General features: G+C 45.9%; 1 protein-coding gene across 1 annotated transcript in view; it reads left to right on the top strand.

Moving 5' to 3' along the window:
* Positions 1-11,572: 11,572 nt before the first annotated feature.
* LOC148596187 (syncytin-2-like) overlaps positions 11,573-23,920 on the top strand; it is a 97,262-nt gene continuing 84,914 nt past the window's right edge. Inside the window, exon 1 of the mRNA XM_088526706.1 lies at positions 11,573-12,317. Coding sequence (XP_088382832.1) covers positions 11,573-12,317 — 745 coding nt within the window. The remainder of the gene's footprint in view (positions 12,318-23,920) is intronic.

Below are 23,920 nucleotides of genomic sequence, written 5' to 3' on the forward strand. Positions count from 1 at the left end.
TGCATTGGATGTGCGTCCAGTGCAACGCCAAGCATCTCCAAGGTTAATTTTCCTATGAGCCGTGGGTGGCTGTGGCATTTCTCCAGAAGATAGACATATGCCACAGTTCCCTGAATTATGGCCAAGGTAGCTCATGATTCATGCATGCCCAGGGGCTTAATGTAGGAAGCGCTTGGCAGGGCTAAAGTGTCAAATGTAGTAAAAAGACCAGGGAGAATAGCAGTGGGTCATGGCATCCTCTGCCTGCAGATGTAATAAGGCCATGAAAGATAAAGGCAGACACATGTTATCAACAAAAAATTCTGTATTTAACGATCCCAGGCGCTCGTCTTGTCCCTCTAAACACATTTCACCTTTCACTGAGTACTGTCCTATCGCTGCAACTGAAGCACTCGGGAAAGGATGTGGAAAAAAAAGCACCAACGACCATGTCCCAAAATATCCTGTGCCTCAAAAGGATGAGGGTGCTCGGCCACAGCAAACAGGTAACATTAAGTATTAGTGCTAGGGATGAAAAGAAAGGCCTTAACCAGGACAAATTTGGGTATTTAGCACTGTCCTCTGGACAGGTATCTCTTCAGAGGGGAGCACAGTGGGACAAGGCAGTGTTGTTTTAGGAAGATAAGGTGTAGCAGACGTGCCATAATAATATATTCTGTATTAGGTTACATTAGTTTAAGATAGATAACAGGTCTAATGGTTAGGCTAAGAGTATCAGGAGATCTAGCCCTAATTATATCAGAAATTATGTGCGTTTCCTTAGGCAAATTCCTTGATTATCTGGTGCCACAGTTCTCGGGTGAGTGAAGAGCTACGACACTGAGATGTGCAGACGAAGGACATCACGCGCATGAGGAATCCGTGAAGACTCACGTGTGTGAAAGCTGTGTCCAAAGCGAACAGCCCAGGTTTGCAGCGTTTTATTACATTCTGAATTGCCTCGTTCTAAGCTCAACCATACCCGTATGAGCCCTGTGATACTTTCCGTTGGCATTGGCTTATACTTTCTCAAGTCTATCTAAGTTTGTAACTATGTTTATTGCAAAATGAAAATCAATAAGCAGGGCTTAAAAAAAAAATAGCAGCATTATATGTTTCGATAGAAGGGCAAGGAAATCCTGTGCATCTGCACTGCTTTCAAAGCTACCTGACAATAAGACCTAATCTTGGCATAGAAATGGAGCCGTTCCATAGATCCGTGGCTTGGGCCGCACACAGAGCGAATCAGCACCCCCAATCAACCCTCACCCTGGGTTTGCTGGCTGGCTCTGGCTCCTGCCTCCACCATCCTGTGGCAAAGAAAGGAGTTATCCAGCCAGCAACACGATTCAAGGGCCGAGGAAACCGCAAGGGAGAAAAAGGGTATTTTCTGAATCAGTTCCCCATGAAATCGCTGGAACTAGCTTTGTCCTGGGGGATAATTGAATGGATCATTAGGTGCCTTAAAAAGTTCACATTGGATTTCGAAGCCACCCTGCAAGATGAAAAATCAGTAGTTTAGGCAAATAAATAAAAGTCAGTGAATCCTCTTTAAACTGTGAAGACAGGGGCAAAAGGGTTGTAAGAAGAAAGAGATTCCGCTCTTCACACATACTGAGGCTGAAAGTCCTCGCCTTCCATCTCAGATCCTTCTTTCTCTTCCCTGGTGATTTAATCACACAAGATACCCTAAGTCAAATTGCTTCCTTTTCTCCTCAGGTATGAATTAGTTCTTAATTAGCCTATTGGGCAAAATTTCCAGCTAAAATGAAATGCATCCTATTAATAGCTTGGGATATTCTTTGTGTTAACAGAAAGGTTAAAAAATGTAGCTTTTATTAGCATTTCAGGAGTGTAACTCTGGTCTCACAGACGCTTTCCCCATCGCTGAACAGAAATGAAAGAGGAATCAGGCCCGCTGTGTTTAATTTTTCTATTGCCAGCGTTCATTCAGATAAGAGCAGTGCATCCGTGGGCCTGAATGCCAATCCGAGGGACAGACCATGCGGGCTGCAGCGGTTTTCCTGTGTTTTCCTTATGCACCTCACAGGGAGGCCGGCGCAAACGTCACCTACCTGCGAGGTGAACTTTTCAGCCTGGCAAATCAAGTCACAGTCGTAGTGACCTTGAGCCGGATGGGGACCCGCGGTGGCCGTTATTACGTGGCTTGCAGGGTGTTTTTCCAGAGGGACTCCAGTTCTGCAAACTGCAGCGCACCGAGCTGCAGCCTGGAGTTGTTTCTTCCCGAGATTCCCGTGTTTCTTCCTGGGATTCCTGTGAGGCAGATGCGGAGCTGATGGGAGCTGAGGCAGTTTGACAAAACCAGCATCTGAGCAGAACCTCTCCCAGGCTGGCCTGGGATAATGATAATGTATGTCTCTATTTTACAGCCGAGAAAATAAATGCACAGAATTATTGTCGACATCTGGGAGTACAACCTAAGAATTCTGGTACCTCTAGACAAGGCTGACTAATATTTACTGCCAAGCTTATTCTTCTCCGGGAGATATTTGCAGTGGCTCTTATAAGCCTCAGTTATGAAGACTTCTTCCTGGGCAGGACTTCTCACTGGACGCCTGAGGATGTCCAAGGGAAGGGTGGGAACTTTGCAGGCTTCTTTCAGGGCGCTGACATGGGTTGCACAGTCTCTTCCCCCCTGTTTTCAACCAGTTGCTGCAGTTTAGGACAGCCCTCTGCAAGGCAGCGTCGAGCCCTGCCCAAGACACGACGCTGCTGCCAGCTCCCGCGGAGCAGAGCGTGCCTAACATTTATGCCCCAAAATAGGCCCTTTTCCCTGCTAGCTGTTTTTCATGTGAGCGGTATGAGGCAAAATGGAAATGATTCCTGCACTAGCTAGTGTGACTCGACTTATAACATCAAACGGGAAGCTAGAGAACAAAACATTAGTTTCACACTGGCTACAGTAAACAACATTAAACTGGCTGAGAGCTGGAGTTGCGTCCCAGGCAAAGGAAGGTCTTTGCTAAACAACAGCAACACAGTAACTAAAATGTGAATAACTAAATCATACACTGTGCAAATTGAACCACCAAATGAAAGTAAAGCGCTGAATTATTTGAATGCTCTTCAAACCCAATTTAAATTTCACCCACTACTGAGACCTCCATTTACTGGCATCATAACTAATAATGGGAATGCTGCTGAAACGTCAGTTTTAGCAAGAAGCCCATTAGGAGAATGAGAAAAAAAAAAAAAAGAGACATCACACAAGAAAACCAGCCGTTTACAACATGGCATATAAGCTCCTTGCATAGAAACACAAAATAGCTGGAAATAAAAGGCAGGCAGCAAACTGTCCTTTTCCCAACACATTCAGTAATCACATCCATCCAGAGCTGCACACAGGAAGCCCTGAATATAAATATTCCACAGCAGATGCTGCACTGGCATTAAAGTTCCCTGTTGGGGGACGAGATGATTCAAAGGGTAGTAGAAAATCTGTATGCCTTTAAGATACTGGTCTGAAATCAGCCCAGGTTAATTTTGGTGCGAAAGTCATTTCCATCTGAAGGGATTTTGTGGCCAGCTGGAACGAACTGGTGGTCTCGCGCATCGCAGGCCCAGCTGGAGGGCTCTGCAGAGACGCCGGTGCACAGGGGAGGCCGATCTGCTCCCGAATCCCGCAGGGGCCCGTGGCTGGAGCTGCTCCGGAGGCAACGCGGCGCTCCCGGTGCAAATGAAATCCACGGAGACCGAACGAATCCCTCGGTGCCAGCCGAGCCGCGTGCGCGTTCCGAGCCTCTGCCCCTAGCTGCGAGGGAGAATACGCCAGCGGGAAGCACCAGCCCCAGCTCTGTAGCTGTGGGCTCTGGTGGCTCCTAAGCATTTGCACATACCTCCATGTCGAGGGGGAATCGCCCTTTCCTCCATCTGTGCCTGAGTTTGCTCAAATATTAGCGAAAACATGTGTGAAAAGTTGCGCAGAGGGTTAAGATTAGCGTTTACAACAGGGTGAGCATCGACAGAAATACATTTTCCTCCTCCCTGGGAGGACCAACAAGGGTGTCAAAACCCGGGAGAGTGCTGGAGCATCCCCCTGCTTCACGCAGCGCCGCGGCTGCGCGAGCTGGGGATCTGCAGGTGCTTCACTGCACATTTCCCCATGTTCTCCGCCATCGACGGCTCTCTAGCCCATTCCCCTGGCACAGTTTGAGCTTTTTGAGGGAACTCTTTGAAATTAACCACATATCTGATGCGTTGTTAAAAAAAGAAAATGCTACATTGCAGACGCAGCCTCCCTTATAGTCACTGGCAAGTGAACTGTGAAACTAGGCTGGGCTGGACTGCCCAGGGGCTTCCAAGCGATCTCTCCCTGTCGGAGCGCGGTGCAGGCTGGAATAACCCCTGCTCGCCCCCATCTGCTCCCGAGTGCCCCTACGGCACCTCCTCATTCCATCGGGGCAGCCAGAGAGCCCAAGCCTTGGATGGGAGGTTTCCTCTCCGTGGCTTTGCTAAGGTCCAAACGGACAGGAACGCCCCAAACGCTCCCTTCCTCGGCGCTCTTACCGACCTCGCAGCAGGTTGGTTTGGTGGGGTGAAGTTTATGTACAATTCTCGGGATCTTCTTTTATTTATAAATCTTGTTCTTCTCAGCCCTTTCCACCAAAACACCCTTGATGAGAGGCTCCACAGGGCTCTGTCCCTCTCTCGCAGGAGGGTAAATCAGGGCTGTTTGTACACAGCAAATGCTGCCTTGCCTCTCCAAAAGCAGCTCCAAATGATCAGGGCATCAGCATTTCATCAAAGAAAGAAGCTAAAAAAAAATGAGCGGGGGTTACGTGGTTGATAACTCTTTTAAGCTGTGTTAATATGAGATATCAGTTAACATGAAGAAATTCCTAGCAAAGTGAAACGTTGCACTCACGCTGGCTGGTCCGTTGCCCCTTGTCTAGCATGTCCCAAAAATATCCCAAGGCAGACATGCCACATTGCACACAATATGCTTATTAGCACAGCCAGGAGCCATTAGGGAGAAGGAGCAGAGTGTTGTTAAAAGGCCGGATGACAAGGAAAAGAAATTCTCGTGCCACTCAAGAAATGCAATTACACCGTAGATGTCACGGACAGTCTGGGCTTGCGCCCATTACTGATAACTGCGGAAAGGAAGAATTTGGTGCCAGGATCCAGCAACTCAGACCCTCCCTGAGACCTCCAGAATGCAAATTACTTGAACTCGGTGATTTATTATGTCTATGTTTTTGCAACACAGTCAGCACGAACCTGATTTCTCAGCTGGTAAACTCGTCAGGGCAAGGAGAGCCTGCGGAGCTGGGTTCAGGGCATCGCGATCCCAGCCGGCGTCACCACGCAGCAGTAATGAAGAGACACCCACCCTCGGGCAGGCTGGCAGCTTGGTTACTCAGTCGCCAGCACCACCCTTCTTCAAAAGCCTTTACTCGGTTCTTGTCTCACACGTATTGATCTTTTTTGCACAAATAAACTCCACAGATTCTTCCGATAGGGATACAACAACTCTCCTTGGATTCTCACTGTGTTTTCCTCTGCACTTCCACAGTTTCGCATTTCTGAATGGCCAAACTAGCTTATACACAGCTCCACTGCACTTGTCCCCTGAGCAGGGCTGGAGACGAACGGAGAGATTTGCTCCACGTTGGGCAGGGAAGATCCTGGTGAAAGGAGCACAGTTCACCCCAGAGCTGTCCTCCACGGCATGAAACACCACCCTCTGCAGCCCTGCCAGCTCTGCGTAGCCCATAGAAAACCGTTGTCTCGTTCATGCAAACCAGCTCAGATGAATCCTACTTCTCCATCAAAATTCCACTCATATATTAAATAACGGCTTTCCTCATTTTTGGTCACTCTTTCCTCAACTGTTGGAAAATGATATTTTCTTTGGCAGTTCTGGTATTAGTCTTGTAAAGGCTTAACACGGGAAAAGGGGCTGCCCTGAAAACAGTTGGATGGAGGCAACCTCCTGGGAGCTGGCAGTGAGCAATGGCAGAGAGTCGCAGTGTGTGGAGGCCTGCTTTGGAGACGGAAGTGCTGAATGCCTTGGTAGTGGACGATTGACCACAAGGACGAATGTCTTATCAGCAAGGAGCAAAGCAGGAAAAGGAGGAGGACAACAACAGCATGTGGAATGTCTTGTCAGCAGATGAGGAACAAAGCAAGGAAAAGAAGATAACCACAACTGCACGGCTGGCAAGATGCTGATTGATTGTAATCTTTGCAACACTTGTGTTAAAAGAGTATAAAAGGAGTTGGTTTGAGAATAAAGTTGTCTCACTCTGCATCCCAGACTGAGTCCGTTCCTTCGCAAGGTGCAACAAATGGCGCCCAACGTGGGGCACGAGGACTAGCTCTCTCTTGGCTGCACCGCCCAGCTGAACTCCCGGGATTCACGCTGAAAGGAAGCGTAAGGATCACGCTGAAAGGAAGCGTCCTTTGTGTGCACACCAACACCTCTTGAAAGGAAAGAGGTAAGCAGCTGGGGACTATGGGGCTACACTTAACGAAGGAACAAAAAGATGTTTTAGAAGCCTTTTCTAAGATCTTAAAACAACAGGGCAAGAAATTAGATGAGGAAGATCTACAAAAGGTTCTTGCATGGGCTTCTAAAAATGATCCCTCCGTGAACAGTAAGAACGTATTTGATATGGAGAAGTGGGACCAAATTGGGGTCCGATTATGGGACTGTGCCACTCGCGGTGATAAGGCTGCTGCTGGCCTGTTACCACAATGGCGAGTTGTATTCGAAACGCTGAAATCTCACAGTGGGCCGCAGTTGAACACAAATGACGGAGTCGAGGCTCCTGCCTTCCCCTCCGCGCCTCCATTACCTCAATCATGTCCTGATGAGAATCAGGAAACAAAATGCGCTACAAAAGCCTTCACGGTACAGTCGCCTGATGACCAGGACGATAATCCTTTTGACCCGGGTCCTATTAACCCTGAGAAGGAACCAGACCTATACTCCCTGGATCTGCATGATAAATGGGCTTCAGTAAAACGAGGAGCAAAACAGGCAGGGGATGTGGGCATGCTGAAAGCCTTCCCCGTTATCTATGCGCCAGACCAGAATCCACGCTGGGAAGGATTGTCATACAATCTTATTAAGGACGTGCGGCGCACGGTGACAGATCATGGCCTTGGCGCACCATATACCACCCACCTTATACAAACTCTTTGTGATTCTTCGGTTTTTACTCCTCACGATTTTAAAACTTTGTTTCGCCTGATTATGACTGATATGCAATATACGATGTGGGAGTCAAAAATGAGACAGCTTGCTCGAGCACAGGGAGAGGAAAACCAGCGCCAGTCAAAAAGAGGTCCTTTACGGACTGTTACTGTGGACATGCTAATGGGGGAGGGTGACCACAGTGCCACAACAGCACAAGCAGGAATTCCCCCTGAGGGCCTGCAGCAAGTTAAGGCACTTGCTCTCCGCGCCCTTAAGGCCGTCCCGGAGGCTGGTAAACAACGACAGCCTTTTGTTACCATAAGACAAGATGCGAATGAGCCTTACATGAAGTTTTTAGATAGGCTTAATGAGGCTCTGGAGAAACAAATTGATAATGAACAAGCACGAAGCTACATTTTTAAACAACTAGCAATTGAGAATGCTAACCCTGATTGCCAGAGAGTTTTGCGAACACTAAAAGATCCTACTATTGATGACATGCTGAAGGCGTGCATTAACGTCGGCTCTAAACTGTATGAATGTTCTCTGATGGCCGAGACGTTTGCAACAATGTCTATGAAAAATCCATGCTTTGCTTGTGGCCAATTTGGTCATATCCGTAAATACTGTCCAAAAAGGCAAGCAAACAGAGGAGCGCCTGGAATATGTCCGCGCTGTCACAAAGGACGACACTATGTTAATCAGTGTCGATCAAAATTTGATAAGGAAGGTCAACCATTAGCCCCTTCGGGAAACTTCAAGCGCAGCGCGGCGAGGGGTCGCGCTGTGACAGCAAATCACCCCTCAGAGCGGCCTCACCAGGAAGCAGCCGCCGCTTGTGCGCCAGCACAGGGGGCAGCACCGGTGTGGACCTGGCCACCACAATAGAAGTGCTAATTACTGATACATCAGTTGTGCTAATTCCAACTGGTGTCCATGGCCCCCTGGGGCGAGGAATGGCAGCACTATTGATTGGGCGGTCTTCAACAAGGAGACAAGGGCTGTTTGTGTTACCTGCAGTTATCAATGCAGATTTCAAAGGAGAAATAAAGATAATGGTATGGACTCCGATACCACCCTGTACTGTGCCAGCGGGGAGCCGAATAGCACAACTAGTATACTTTTTACCACAGACACCAAATGCTGCAAAAACTAAATGCGGCATAGGCTCTTTTGGGTCCACGGGACAACCAGAGATTTTCTGGACTCAACAGATAACTATGAATCGCCCACAGATATCCTGTACACTACAATCAGGAGTGATAAAGTTTAATGCACAAGGAATTTTAGATAGCGGAGCGGACGTTACAGTCATCGCTGCCTCGCAATGGCCAAACAGTTTACCCCTAGTGAATGCGCATACATTGCTTTCGGGAATTGGTGGGCAGAGTACCCCAATGCAAAGCGAAAGCTTGATAAATATTATTGGTCCGGAAGGGAGAACCGCAACCATTAGACCATTTATATTGCCTGGATCCGTTACCCTGTGGGGGAGAGACTGTTTGAGTCAATGGGGCATGCAGTTAAGTACGGATTTTTCTTAGGGGCTACTATCCAGCAGCAGGTCCAACCCTTGATCTGGAAAACAGACAAGCCGGTATGGGTGGATCAGTGGCCCCTTCCACGAAATAAACTGCTGCAGTTACACAAGTTAGTAGAGGAACAATTGCAAGCTGGACATATAGTTCCTACTACAAGCCCCTGGAATACACCAGTTTTTGTAATTCAAAAGAAAAATAATTCCTGGAGATTTTTACATGACCTTAGAAAAATCAATGAGGTCATTGAAGATATGGGAGCCTTACAGCCTGGACTCCCTTCTCCAGCGATGTTACCTCAAACATGGACTTTGATCATAATTGATTTGAAAGACTGTTTCTTTACCATTCCACTTGCACCACAGGATGCACCTCGGTTTGCATTTTCTGTACCTTCCATCAATGCTATGGAACCCCATAACAGATATCATTGGAAAGTTTTGCCACAAGGCATGAAAAATAGTCCTACATTATGTCAACAATTTGTGGCAGCAGTCTTAAGTCCAGTACGGAAGTATTTCAACAACGTCCTCATCTATCACTATATGGATGACATATTGATTGCTGCAGAGCAAAAGGAAACAGCACAAGAGGCTCTGCGTCAGATTACGCGAGCAGCATCGGCTGCAGGATTAAAAATTGCAGAAGATAAAGTACAGGAAACTCCGCCTTGGCGATATTTAGGATGGAGAATTTCTGATCATCAAATTCGACCACAATTATTGACTCTAAAAACAGACATAAAAACTTTAAATGGTCTTCAAAAACTTTTGGGAACTATTAACTGGATCCGCCCCTCCCTAGGGATTTCCACGGAGGAATTACATCCTCTATTTAAGCTTTTAGAAGGAGACACAAGTTTGACATCCCCAAGGAAGCTTTCCCCTCCTGCGCAAGCTGCACTTGACAAAGTTGTGAACAAATTAACCACTCAGACTGTTCACAGACGAAAGCAGAACTATCCTATCAGTCTTTTTGTTTTTTATTCTAGCTTCCAACCTTATGGCCTGTTAGCACAATGGATACCACAGGATGCATGTCCGTTAATAATCTTAGAATGGGTGTTTCTACCTCATAATTTTGGCAAAACTGTCACCACTGCTATTGATATGATTGCGATGGTTATTCAAAAAGGAAGAGAGCGTTTGATGTTTCTAGATGGCACAGAGCCTGATATTATTTATTTACCGCTCAGTTCAAAACAATTAACCTTTTTGACTCACCAGTCTTTTGTTTTTCAGTGTGCCTTGGCAGATTATCCAGGACAAATAAGTATCCACTTTCCAGGACATAAAATCATACAGTCTTTTAACTCTCTTTCTTTATTACCGGTTTCCCATTTGAGCCTTACGCCAATACCTGATGCTCTTACAGTATTTACTGACGGCTCAGGTAGGACAGGGCGTGCAGTTGTAGTCTGGAAAAATGATGAAGGGCATTGGGAGAGCGACGTACATGTTGTCACAGGCTCACCACAAATAGTGGAATTATCAGCGGTCGTCCGCGTCTTTACGCGATGGCCCTCTGCAGTTAACATTATAACAGACTCTGCCTATGTCGCAGGGTTAGTCTCTAGATTAGAACACTCCTTTTTAAAAGAGGTTTCAAACGAGACCCTCTTTGCGCTTCTCTGGAAGCTCAGATGGCTATTAAACAGAAGGATTTATCCGTACTTTATCCAACATGTACGCTCGCACACCTCACTGCCTGGACCTATTAGCGAAGGTAATGCTCAAGCAGACAGCCTTGCAGGAGCTGTAGTTCTACCAGATCGCTTTGCACAAGCACGCTTGTCGCATGATTTTTATCACCAAAATGCAAAAGCGTTACGGAGGTCGTTCCAATTGACTCAGGAACAAGCTAGACAAATCATACAGTCATGCCCAGACTGCCAACGCATTTTACCAGTACCATCCATTGGAGTAAACCCTCGTGGTCTTTCTGCGCTTGAAATTTGGCAATCAGATGTAACTCATATCCCTGAATTTGGCAGATTTAAATATGTGCATGTTTCTGTTGATACCTTCTCATCCTGTATCTATGCTTCTGTACATACAGGTGAGAAGGCCAAAGATGTATGTCGACACTTTATGATGGCCTTTGCAATGTTAGGAGTGCCAAAAACTATAAAAACTGACAATGGTCCAGCTTATATAGCACAAAAAACGCAAATATTCTTTCAACAATGGGGAATCCAACACATCACAGGTATCCCCCATTCACCCACAGGCCAAGCGATTATTGAGCGTACACATGGCACCCTTAAGAATATGCTACAAAAACAAAAAAAGGGGAGCGTAGGGTTATCCCCACAGGAACGCATAGCAAAAGCTTGCTATGTGTTGAATTTTTTAAATTACTGGACAGAAGAGGGACCCCCTATATACCGACATTTTGATTCACACAGACAACACAAAGTTCAGGAAAAAGCCCAGGTTGTAGCCAAAAACCCACAGACGAATCAGTGGGAAGGGCCTTTTCCTTTAATAACCTGGGGTAGAGGATATGCTTGTGTTTCTACAGGCACAGGGCCAAGATGGGTACCTGCTCGATGGATCAAGCCTTTCTTATCACAGTCATCATCATCATCTGCACCGTGACATCACCCACACCGCAGTGGATGCCACCCCAGCCTAAAACTAACATATGGGTAACTCTGGCCAATCAAACGGGACAGGACACGTTATGTTTGTCATTATCTAGTCCAGGAAATCCTTTTGTAACCTGTCTGGTAGGACAACCTGTTGATGATTGGCAGGTTCCCCTCGAAAGGCGTCCATATATAAATGATAAACCAACTGACATAGTTGATAAGTGGAATAATTGGGTCCCATGGTTTCCAAAAATGAATATAGAGCCACAAGAGTTAGATTTGTTAGGATCAGTAAAAATGGATTATTGTGTGTATCTGAACTATACAGATGGATGGGCTAACTGGAAAGAAGTATCCCCTCCTCTCCCAGGATACAAAAGACGAGATCCAAAGGATCCGGAGCCACATAAAATACAATGGCTGAATGCTACCCTACCGGAGTATAGAAATGCCACTGCATGGTGCAACTATACTGCTGCAAAATTAACCTTATCTGGTAGATACCCACTCAAATTACCAAAGGGCCTATTTCTAATTTGCGGAGATCGTGCCTGGCCTGGTATCCCCTCTCGCGCATGCGGAGGACCATGCAGCATTGGAAGGCTGACTCTATTAACACCCAACATTTCAATGATTAATAACCATAGAAAACGCCCCAAGCGCGCCATACACGCTTTTCAATCTGAGTGTGATGACCAAGTAACATTTTGGAACACTGCAGAAATCGTATCAGCATCTATATTTACACCCGGGGTAGCATCAGCGAAAGCGTTAGTAACCTTAAATAGGCTTGGTTGCTGGCTGGCAAAACAGACTAATGCTACTTCCCTGGCACTGAGTGGGCTATTGCTAGATGTTAATTCTGTTAGGCATGCTTCACTTCAAAATAGAGCTGCTATAGACTTTTTGTTATTAGCACAAGGCCATGGGTGTCAGGATTTTGATGGACTCTGTTGCATGAATTTATCTGACCATTCGGAATCCATCCATAAAAGCATTGAAAATTTACAAAAAGGAGTGCAGAAGTTACATCAAGACGATGGTTTCAATATTTTGGGGAATCTTTTGGGGAATTTAGGATTAGCTACGTGGATTAAGGGATCATTGCAAATAGGTTTGATGTGCTTGATAATCTTTCTTTGCCTTTTAATTTGTATCCCATGTTTGTTAAAAACAATTCAGTGCTTAATAGACCGTGCCTTGAAACAGGCATTCTTCATAAATAAAGAAGGGGGAGATCGGGGGATCCCAAGGACAGACTCGAGAGTGTTGGTGGAGAGACCTTGGGAAAAGGACACTGGTATGGTTGTTGGAATCAAACCATGGGAGTAAATGCAACAAACTAAACAATCTTTTGCTTAGCTATGTTAACGCAAAGTTTCTAATTATTGTATTAACTGTATTTTGTTCATTTGTACTACCTGTATGTTGTACTAACTGTATTTTGTTTATTGTTAGTGTATCTGCCTTGTTTCTTATTATGTGTTCAGTGCTTGATTGATTGATCCTTTAACCAAGTTATGGCTGTTCAGCTAAAAACAGCTATGGCAACACCACAAACAAATAAAGAAGGGGGAGATGTGGAGGCCTGCTTTGGAGACGGAAGTGCTGAATGCCTTGGTAGTGGACGATTGACCACAAGGACGAATGTCTTATCAGCAAGGAGCAAAGCAGGAAAAGGAGGAGGACAACAACAGCATGTGGAATGTCTTGTCAGCAGATGAGGAACAAAGCAAGGAAAAGAAGATAACCACAACTGCACGGCTGGCAAGATGCTGATTGATTGTAATCTTTGCAACACTTGTGTTAAAAGAGTATAAAAGGAGTTGGTTTGAGAATAAAGTTGTCTCACTCTGCATCCCAGACTGAGTCCGTTCCTTCGCAAGGTGCAACAGCAGTGTAATTCAGAAATCCTAAGAAAATGCATAAGAACAGAAGAAAAATGCAATAAAGATCTCACCTAAAGTGCCACCCTCGCATCCCTGTTTTGGACCATCCCTCCTGGCGTTATTAGGGGCTACTGACATATTACTCTGGTGATAGCTCCCATTCTTCAGCATCGGAGATTCAACCTCCTTTGGTTTTGGTTTCCCAAACCAGGGGAACACCGGCCTGAGAAAGACTGATAGAAGTGTGACCTGTCGAGGAGGGTGCTCGGAGCATCCCTGCCCTCACGCAGACCCCCGGGATTCAGAGCTTTCCCTTCACTGCCCGACAGCGCCTGCTGTGCCAAACCTTTCACCGGCCCTTGGCGGCAGTGAGGGGCAACCACTTCTGTCTCTTCACTAACACAGATCTCAACAGATTTGCTTTATGCACAAACAATGATGGCAATTTTTGCTATATCTGAACTACTTTTTGGCGATTCCACAAGCAAAAAGAGGAAATGTTTAGCCCTCAGGATTGCTGTGCAACCAAGTGAACTCCACATGTTTGGAATCCAGAAGGCAAAAACAGAGAAGTAGGATTTGTCATTTTTGAAGTCAATCTGATGAAATTCAAAGATTTATCATTTTCTGAATGTGAGCCCTGATGACCTTGCACTTAGCCTCATGTTATACCCCTGGGAAATGCAAATACTATTCTGCCTGCCTCACTGTTGTTGGAACTCAGGGAAGAAAGATCCCAGTGTAAAGTCACTGGCAGCAGAGTCTTGGAAAATAAGCCTGGAAGAGACCTTGAGAAGACATGGAATGTGCTGCCCACGCCCACAGCAGGAATAGTTATGTCTAAACCTAAACCTCTACAGTTACCAGCTCTAACTAGGACTATGCAGTAATGACCTGAAGTCTGTAGTTTTAGAAAGCAGCTTTCTCGTGTAAAAGAAGTTTAGTATTTGCAATCAGCTGCCAGTTTTGATATGCTTAGTATCTTCTACAAAATGCTCAGTGGTTAAGAAGATCCGCATTGTACAAGGGCTCATGTCCTGACCCGGCTGTGGAATGTGCTTCTTCTCTTTAGGATTTGTTAGAGTTTCTCTTTTTTCCTACCGTGTGCTTCTCTTACTCTTTTTGGCAAGACAGGAGGAGTATTTGGTTAGTTTTGGGTGCATCCCTGACGCTGCAGAGGAGTCCGTTCCTCGACCTAATGTACAATACCCAGGCCTGTATGCTGGCTGGAAGCTACTTTTCCAGTTGAATCTCAGATGGTTCCTTGAAGCAAAAAGAAGGAAGGAAGCACGTTGATGAAAGAATGGTGTGAGAAACAGCAAAACTCAAAGCCAATATAAATATTGCTATATATGTAAAATAAGCACCATGGAAATGGGTTGCTTCTACCTCAGAGATTAGTTAAGACGCTTGACTGTCTCTGCTCACTCACTAGACCAACCTGCAAACCTTGGGAGAACTGGAAGTTACTGCGTTTGTATAATTCCCATGGCAGTTCTGGGTAACTCTTAAACTGAAGGTCAGTCTGCAGCAAATAAATTCACATCCAAAAATGCTCTTTGATTTGGTACCCTTGCTGACATTGCCTACAGAAAATTAAAAGTAGAGCACACAGACCAAACTGGTCTTGGTCTGTACGCGATCATCTCCTCAGCTTTCTACAAGCAGGACTTGCAACATTTACACTATCTATATCGAAGCTGCAAAGCTCTTGTCTTTCATTGGTACAAAATTCTTTATAAATTAAGCCAACCTTCCCTTCCCACTTCCAAAATATCAGTGCTCTACTGGCTTGTATTCTCCCACACTGGTAATCAGCTTTAAATCCAATCCTTCTTGCTGTATTCCTAAAACCAACAGGTTTCAGAGAGCTCTGGAAACTGGCCCAGTAGCTACAACGTTAGACTGAGATGTAAGTAATGTTGGTTCAACACTTTGCTTTACTGCTCATCTTCTGTGTCACGTTTCTTCTCCCTGGAACCATTTCAGTTGTGCTCTGTTTTGTAGGGATCGCTCAACTGCGCTCTAATGTAGTAGTCCCAATAAAAGCAGCACAGAAGGCAGAGGGCCTGCAGACTCATCTCACTCTGCTCAGCAGTGTGAAAGCTTCTTGGAAGCAAGCAGAGGTGCAAAATGGAACTAACTGCCTTTCCTAGCAAAATCAGCAGGAGAAGCCAAAGCCACGGGATCATCCTACCTAATGGGGGGAGGCCTCGGGCGATACCGTGTGCAGGAGGTTCATCAGCACTGCCAGCTCTGTCTTACAAAACTGAAGCAGCTGAGGAATGGGAAGGCAGGTGATTAGCCCGAGAGGCAGCGAGAGATGAGTCTGAACAAGGGAGTTCCCACAGCCTGGTCCGTCCGTCAGCCCTTGGCTCGTTCTTCTTGTCCCTCTGCCACAAAACACTTAAGAAAAAAATCCTTAAGACATCCCAGAACAGGAAACAGCAATAGGAAACACAAGCAGAAGCAGATCTGGATGGGATCGAGCAATATCTGCCTGTTCATTGAGAGGGGTCCCAGAATATGGCACCTTTGAGGGGTTTGGATGGCACTGCCCAACGGCATTCACCCTGCCCGTACCGTGCTCTGCCTGGCCTAGAACCTGCGCCTCTCCTACAATCCATCTTCTGTTTTCTTATGATCAGATGAACCTATTTGGGCTATTTAATGTGCTGTAATCTTTAGATCTACTTCTTCCGAAATAAAACTGTGTGTCTAAATAAAATCTAAATACATATTGGTGGGAGCAAAGCCTCTGGATAAGGTTGCTCAGCTTTTTCTCCTACATGACAGTCTTTTCATTGCTTGCAACTTTGTCAAACTTTAGCCATTTAGGTGAATTTCCAGGCTGCCTCAGGCTGAATTATTCGGAAGGTTTTATCGAACCGATATGCCTTATTATCCCATGTCTTATAAAATACAAATGCTGCTCACAGCTTTCGGGCTCCTTACTCATGTGGACTCTTTGTTGCCTAATAGAATGTTTTGCTCACGTTGGAGGCTTTCAGTGGGCACAATATAATTATTAAGTCTCTCTCTGTCTACCCAATTCTCATTTTTTATACTGCTTTTAGGAAATAAATACCTTAATAATACCTAATATAAGGAATGCAAACTACAACTGAGGAAAAACCTTCCCTTCCCAGATTTTTTTTTTTTTTTTGTAAATCTGACAAAGAAATTGCACTGGGATTGGGAATCTGCAGGCAAAAATGTCTAGTTCTGTGGAAGGAGGAAAAATGAAGTGAGATAAAGAAAGGGGTTTTAGAGGAGGCAGGTGGGGAGCAGCAAAAGGGGCCTCGAGAGAGAGGCACCACAAAGCAGTAGAGTAGAAGGTAAGAGGAGGGAAAGACTTAAAATGAGGGCTACAAAGATACCAAGAGGGTGGGAGAAAGAGCCTCAGAAGCAGCTGAGGGAACAAGGAAGAAGTCACGTTATGGGGCAAGCAGATAGCAGCAGAGGAGTTGAGCAGGATCAAAAGGTTCAGAGGGAAAACAACCACAGGGTGACCTCAGACTAAAAGGAAGGGAGACGACTTCAAAAAGTGTGATGGAATTGATGAAATTATATCTGTTGACGCAACAAATGGAAAAGAAACAGAGAGAAGGAGCTGGGCAACAGCAAGAGGAGGAAGTGCAGCACAGATCTAAAAACGAACACGTTGCTCCTGCTTCATCTGCTGCCATCCAGGGCTGTGAAATTTCCTGATAGCACGCTCCTGATTATTTCTTTATTCTGCATCCTTTAATGTCAGGATCATATGACACATAACAGCAGCTCAGGTGATTGAAATCTGTACTACAGAACTGAAAAAGAAGAAAAAAGAAGCAAAGTTAAACTATTGATGCAAGAATTGCTACCAGCCTTGCTCCATCGTGGATCTAAACATCAAGGTCTCGGTGACGGGGGAAAAATCCCTCTCCTTTAAGAATGAAGAGAATTGCATTATAAAAGCTTTTCAAGACTGGCAGTGTTGCAACACCAGTGATCAAGAAAGTAGGTACCAATCAGGTTCCAAAAGGGACAAAGTTTGTTCAACAGATTTTGCAGTTAGCGCTCGAATGTGTGTGTGTGTCCATAAAACTAGAGATGAAAGTCATGGGGGCTGCTCTCAGGTCTGCCAAAAGAACTGTGTGACCTTGGGCAATCCATTAACCTCTCCGCAGCTCAACTTCTCCATCTATATAGAAGAATGAGGATGACATATTTTGTGCCTGACAGGTTTGTAGATCACTAAGACCTACGAGAGATACCCAGGGGCATCTTCCCAATAACAGCTAGTCCCGTGTCTCGAGGCGGGAGAGCTGTTTCCATTTACAGCACCACCCAACGCAGTCAGAAGTGTGGTCAGAAGTCAGCTCCTGTCGCCCATTAATACCCACCCTGGCACCTCTCAGCGCTGCATTCAAGAACTAATCTGCCTCCGGTCTCGGCTAATTGGAAAAGGGTTTTTTTTTTCCTCCATGTTATGTGGATTTCCAAAGTTAAATCTTGAGTGATAGACAGTGCTGTCACAGCAGCATTAAGTGTTTAGAGAGTGATTATTCTCGAAAGACTTCCATTTTTCAAACTTCTGCTTTCAGAAAAAGCTGTGCAAATAAATGAGAACACTGAGGGCTAAACAACACTTTGAGCTTTACAACAATGATCTCCAGAAAGAGGAAGCAATAGCCCAAAGCCTTGCCTATTGCATTCACAATTACCAAGATCTGCAGGTTTCCTCATATCACTGATGGCATTTACGGGCTTGCATCATGTAAAATGCTATTCATAACAGCCAATGTGCTCCTAAGAGGAATCGCTCTCGAAACGTCAATAGACTTTTCTGTAACCTTTCTATTTAATAAAAAAGAGACAGCTTCAATTAGTGAGGAATATTCCATATAAATTAGATTATGTTAAAAGCTCTAGCAACGTTATAAGATATTTTTAGTAAATGAAGAGCTGTCACTTTGGCTACATTTGTAGCCTTTTACTTTTTTATTTTTTAATTTTGACACCCAGTCACCTATTCTGCGTGAGTCCAACCCGCACTCCTGCTTTCCCACGACGGGCCCGTTGAGAGGGTGAACAGGAAACCCTCGGGCTTCCCGATCGCGCTGCAGTGGGGGCCGCCCCCCGGTCGCGTGCGATCCGCGCTGCCGAAGGAGCCGGCCCCGACGCCACGCGGACCCGGTGTTGGATGAAGCCCCAGGCCTCGCCGCCGACAGCGGATCATCTCCACCCGGCAGCGCAGCGCTGACGTTTCTGCTTCCTCCTCCATTCCCCAGCTAGCCTGTGACAAAGAGCCAGAGGCCACCAGCACCAAGGCTTTCTCTGCTCTTATTCCCCAAGGGATTATTTGACTTACATTTTAGCTAAAAGCTTTTATTATTAATAATATTAATATTATTATTATATAAAGATTTATCAGTGAAACTCTTCAGGGGGAAAGCTTTTGTCATCCGTGAAAGTGCCGCACAAAGAAACCTGGCCTTATCTTCCTAATTACTCCAGTGCCTCCCCAAATCCTATCAAGCTGCTTGTTATTAATCAGTTAGCACAGTGTTGCCTGAATGGCAATGGAACATATGCCGCAAAGGGCTCTGTTTACAGAGCTGCCGCGTTGGCAGCGAGCAGGGACGCAGCCACGCCAGCCACAACAGCCTTTTTGTAGCCCACCAGCTGGACCGGGGGCCAGCAGAGACGTGAGATCTGAGGTGTCACATCTAGGGCGCTGCGGATGCCACCCCCATACACACATTTCTCACACGGCACCTAAAGCAACAGCGTGTTTGGAGCAAGTCTGCAGCCCCCAAGGCAATGTGCTGGGTTGATGATGTGGCTGGGCTCCCTCGGGGTCCTGGGCACTACGAAGCCCGGCGGATGTCCCGTGGCCACCAAGGGGGAGGCTCGCAGGCTCCCCTGCCCTTCAGCTGCTCCCTGATTTCACACTTGCAACCCAGCACAGCGGAGGAACTGAGAAAACCTCATCGCAAAGTTGTTCTGCTGTCATCACCCTCAGTTCCTCTGGGATAATATAGAGATTATATTTAGGAGAAAAGTTATTTTCACAGCTTCTACCCAATCAGTGTCTTCTCTGCTGGAGGAAAGTTTGAAAAAGCTGAGAAATGCAGCAGTAAATGAATCCAAAATTTAGTTCCAAAGCACTAAATCCTAACACAGAGCGTGCGCAAACTCCCCACGGCAGTGCTAGAGCCTTGACTTAGCTTTTGGGGCCAAATTCTTGTTTAAGGCAGTGAGAACGTTGCCCAGGAAAGGCTGCTGCCATGAGGACAGAGAGCAAAGCAAGCCTGCAGCATTCCTGTAAAAACACAGGATAAATGTTTAGGGAGGAAAGAGCTGCACGAGTTGACGAAGAAAGACAGGCAACAGGATTTCACCAGGACGTGACTGTGAGTTTTGCCAAGTGCAGAAGAGAAGGTCTAGGATAGATTTGGTTACTTAGGGGGAAGATAAAGGAAATAGGGGAAGTATCATGTGAACTTGCTCTTGAGACCTTCCACTTCCTGCTAAGCAGCGATGCAGAGTGAAGGTGCAGCTGAACCCGTCCCTCTCCCACTCGAGAATGTCAAAACATTTTGTTAACGGTGACGGGTCAAGTTTCACAGGCACGTAGAAAAAACAGCACGTTATTTCTATTGCTATTTACAGGTCATGAAATAGAGACACAGAGAGATGGAAGAACTTGCCTACAGTCCACTACTGGCAATACTGAGAAAAGACCTCAGGAAATCTTGTGGCGAATCATCTGCTTTATGCAACATCTCATATTCTTTCCTCAGTAGGCAATGCACATTTATAAGTACATCACATCCACTAAATATTATTCAAGCATTAGCACACAGTAATTTCACTGCAGAGTTTTTCCTAATTTCCTTATTTTCTTGAACGATCAACATATCATAAAGCCGTTTTGATGTTACATGTGGCTCTTTTCCCATTCCAAGATCAGTACTTCCACAGTCTGCCGTTAATACATTGCTTTTGCATGAAAACATACAATCAATTCTGCTGACTTCCAACACAAGCTGACCTGAGGCTTTTGTAATGAAAGAGCTGCTAGCTAGACACACAGGATCATCCTACCCTATATTTAAGATACGCTGTAGGATGTGCTGTCCAGCCGGACAGGACGCAGGGATGGGATTCAGTTTAACATTCACTCTAATAGCAGCACTCTAAGTGCAATAAGGGAGCATGTCTGTGAGTCTAAGCTAACGCTCTAGCATTGCACTTAAACCTACGTTGACCTTCTGGTGAAGGAGTAAGAGCAGTGGTGAGCCAGCTGCAGAACAAGGCAGGGGGAGATGGGAATGGCTCATAAATTTGCATTGTATTTTAGCATGCCATTAATCTGCTCGTAATTAGGACAAAGCACAAGCTGAACGCCCATGCAGGCACCAGTGCTGGCCTTATTACCTGTGGATTGATCCTCCTTTGCTTCTGCTGTTGTTACACCGGTTGATTTGCTGCTGTTCCCTGGTTTACTTTGCTGCAGAGGGGAGATGAATCTGGCCCAGAGCTCTAATATCCGTTCTAATTTAATTCCCGTCTCTGGCTCCACGTGGGAATCGTGATCTAGACACAGCCCCCCCTGGGCCTTGTGCTATTTCCAAATATAGGACCTTTTCCCATCAGTGCCTTTTGGAGTGGGAAGCCCACCTAACTCTAGCTCATTCAGACGACTTGCTCCATGTTTTAGGGTTAGATTCAAGATGTTTCTTTCCTTCTGCCCGCAGTCCATTTTAACTGCATCACATCTTTTATAGTTTTGTGTAGTTTTCCTGCACATAAATCAATATATAATGAAGCTATGCACTTTTACACTTGCCAAGGCACTGTGCAGACATTATCTCTTCTGGCCCCCGGGGAGGTAAGTAAAAGAAAGGGTGTTATTAGCCTCTGTATCTAGGTCTTTCCAGTGCATCCAGCCGCAGAGAAGGGACAGGCCATATTTTATAAACAGGCAAAACGAGGCTGAGAGGGTAAGGAGTGAAGTGCAATAGGAAAAGAAAGAACAGGACCCAGAGAAACCAGCATGTGGGCACCGTAGCAGAGACCCCACACCCCGGGGTGCTATGAACCTGTGTGCTCTGCAACGGACTTTGGGTTGCAATTTAGATGCCAGGCCAAGGCCAGTGGGTTTCAGCAGACATGAAGCTCATTTTCCAGCTTCACCCTACCGAGGGATATGCCTTTGGTGAACAGATAGCTCCAAAGACTGATGGAGACGATCGCCTTTCTTTCTGGCCCATGCTGAATATACAACAATATTACGTGAAGATTCAGCCATAGTGAATTGTCCAAGGAAATGCGACAGAACAGGCCAAGGAATCAGGAACCTGGAGACTCCGGATCTCGCCTCCAAGCTCAGTCAAGCACTGAATTATCTCAAGCGGTGTTACTGTCTGCTACACAGATGGACAGATTCACTTTTAATACATGTACCAGCTTAAAATGAAACAGGCGAAAGGATGAACGTATGAAATGAGCCATTTGCTTGTTCCAACAAAATAAATTGCCACATATGACACCTCAGAACAGCACCTTTTGATAAATAAACACCTAGGAAAGTCTAAGGAAGAGCCTCTGGGGGAGGAAGGAAATGTCCTGTTGCAATCTAGAGGGGAGCATTTGTTAGAAGACCCCTCCGTGCCAAACCTTATTGGATCTGGACTTGTTAGAGCCTGAAGCTCACACAAGAGGAGCTCAAAGTTGTTAATGCTGGAGCACCAAGCTCAGACTCCGCTGCGTCGGTCGAGATGGGAGGCCAATCACAGCAGGAAACAAATCCTTTTAATAGACAGCATATCACTCCAGTAATCCCAAATAGCTCTCAGGGAAGATTTTGACTTTTGCAGGAATATTTGAATCACTGTGAAAATTATTCCAGTGAAGAAATGTCAGGACATCATCCCCATTTTACAGAGAGGGAAACAAGCACGGAGAGCTGATTTGCTCAGCCTACCAAGCAGACCAGGAGCAGACACAGAGCTACCATCCATCCTTCGATGTTGTTCTAGTCCTGAGGAAATTGCCATACCCCTTAACTGCATTTTTATTTCCTTTTAGAGAGCACATAGGAATATATGGAAATTTAGTAGCAATTTTTAAAAGTGCTTTTGGGGAAAAGAATATTTTAGCCACTCGTTAAGCAACTAAATTAATGCACATAGAAAGGCACACTCTTATGAATATAAAATATGGCATATACTCCACTTTTTAGACCGTTTAATATTTTCTCTGAATGTCTGAATTGAATCAACCCCCTCAGCTCAGTATTGTTTGCTGTTTATTTCCTTTTCAGCCAGGGAGACCCCTCAGAGGTTGTCTTCAGCACACAACTGTACTGATGTCACCTGCAATAACACTTGACCTGGTCTTCTAAGGACTCCTGCCAACTTCCCTCTTGATGTTCTCTAAATATTGATACTTACTGGTCTCAAATCCAAAGGGAAACTTGAACCAATTCCACTGCATTTTTCAAGATACGTATTAAGCACTCACTCTGCGCAATAATTTCAGAGATTTTATCTTATCATCTTTCCATAATTCTATCTCAGCCTTAATTCAACAATTCAACAATATCTATTGATTATTTGCTTACAGAGTCACTTTCCACCTATCCAGGTAGGCAGGCATCATTCTATATATTTAGTTACAAAATCAATTTAACAAACATTTCTAGGATCAGCGCATAACACCCCCACAAATTAAATACAACTTCAGGCACCTCGACAAGACACCGCCGAAGCAAGAGATATTTATTACTTAAGTTAAAATGACTGAAATCTAATTGATTCTTCCCGTTTCCTTGAGTCCTAGAGAGGCACATGAAACGTGCTCCCCAAAACTTTCCCAGCTCAAGTACTTACCTGCTGTCTGGACATGGGGAACAGCTAACCCTGTACTGGGGTAATGGGGGGGATTTAATGCTCTGTACCAGAAGAAAACAGAAAACTGCTTTACCAGGTAAAGCCCTTGGGAGAGCTGGAGGAGGCAGACGATGTATAATTATACACACTGGAACTTGGCCAGAACACGAGATCAAATATTTCTAACCACCACGTTAGAGCCTTAAGCGGCCGGTGAGACTTTCGTTCTGTGTCAAAAGCCTGATTGTTGCCTACGTGAAATGACCCGCGGCTGGGTCACGGCAGAGGCGACAGGGCTGGAGGTCTCTGTTACACGTGTGAGCTGCGCACACCTGCCCATACCGGGAACCGGAGCATCGGGAGAAGCTACTTATCGCAAATTTGCATCAATATGCATCCATTTGCATAACATCATGTAAACGCGCGGTGGGTTCCTCCCCGGCATCCACTCCATGCAGTTAGGGCTCCTGAGGAGAGGGTGATGGCCCCTTCCTCCCAAGCCCTCACGCTGCGAGCAGGGAAGGAGCCTCTGGCACCCTCATCCTCCCTGTCCAACCCCTCAAACGCTGCCGAGGTCCCCTTTCCATCCTCACCCTGCCGCAGTGCCTACCTCCTTACCGGAGACCCCCAGGCCTGTGGGATCCGGGAAAGGTGCTGCGAGGACCTTGGGAGCCAGCTTTGGGATCCAGGATGGGTGTGGTGGGGGCCTCAGGATCCAGGACGCGTGTTTCCAGGGCAGTGGAATCCAGGACGGGTGCCACCAGGGCCTTGGGGTCCAGAAAAGGTCCTGAGTGGATCTTGGGACCCGGCTTGGGGATCCAGGACGGGTGCTGCCAAGGTCTTGGGATCCAGGATGGGTGCTGCCAGGGTGTGGG

Source organism: Tinamus guttatus, unplaced genomic scaffold (assembly GCF_059628265.1).
Source record: "Tinamus guttatus ecotype Peru unplaced genomic scaffold, ASM5962826v1 Tinamus_guttatus_pri_ptg000026l, whole genome shotgun sequence".
Taxonomy (NCBI): Eukaryota; Metazoa; Chordata; class Aves; order Tinamiformes; family Tinamidae; genus Tinamus; species Tinamus guttatus.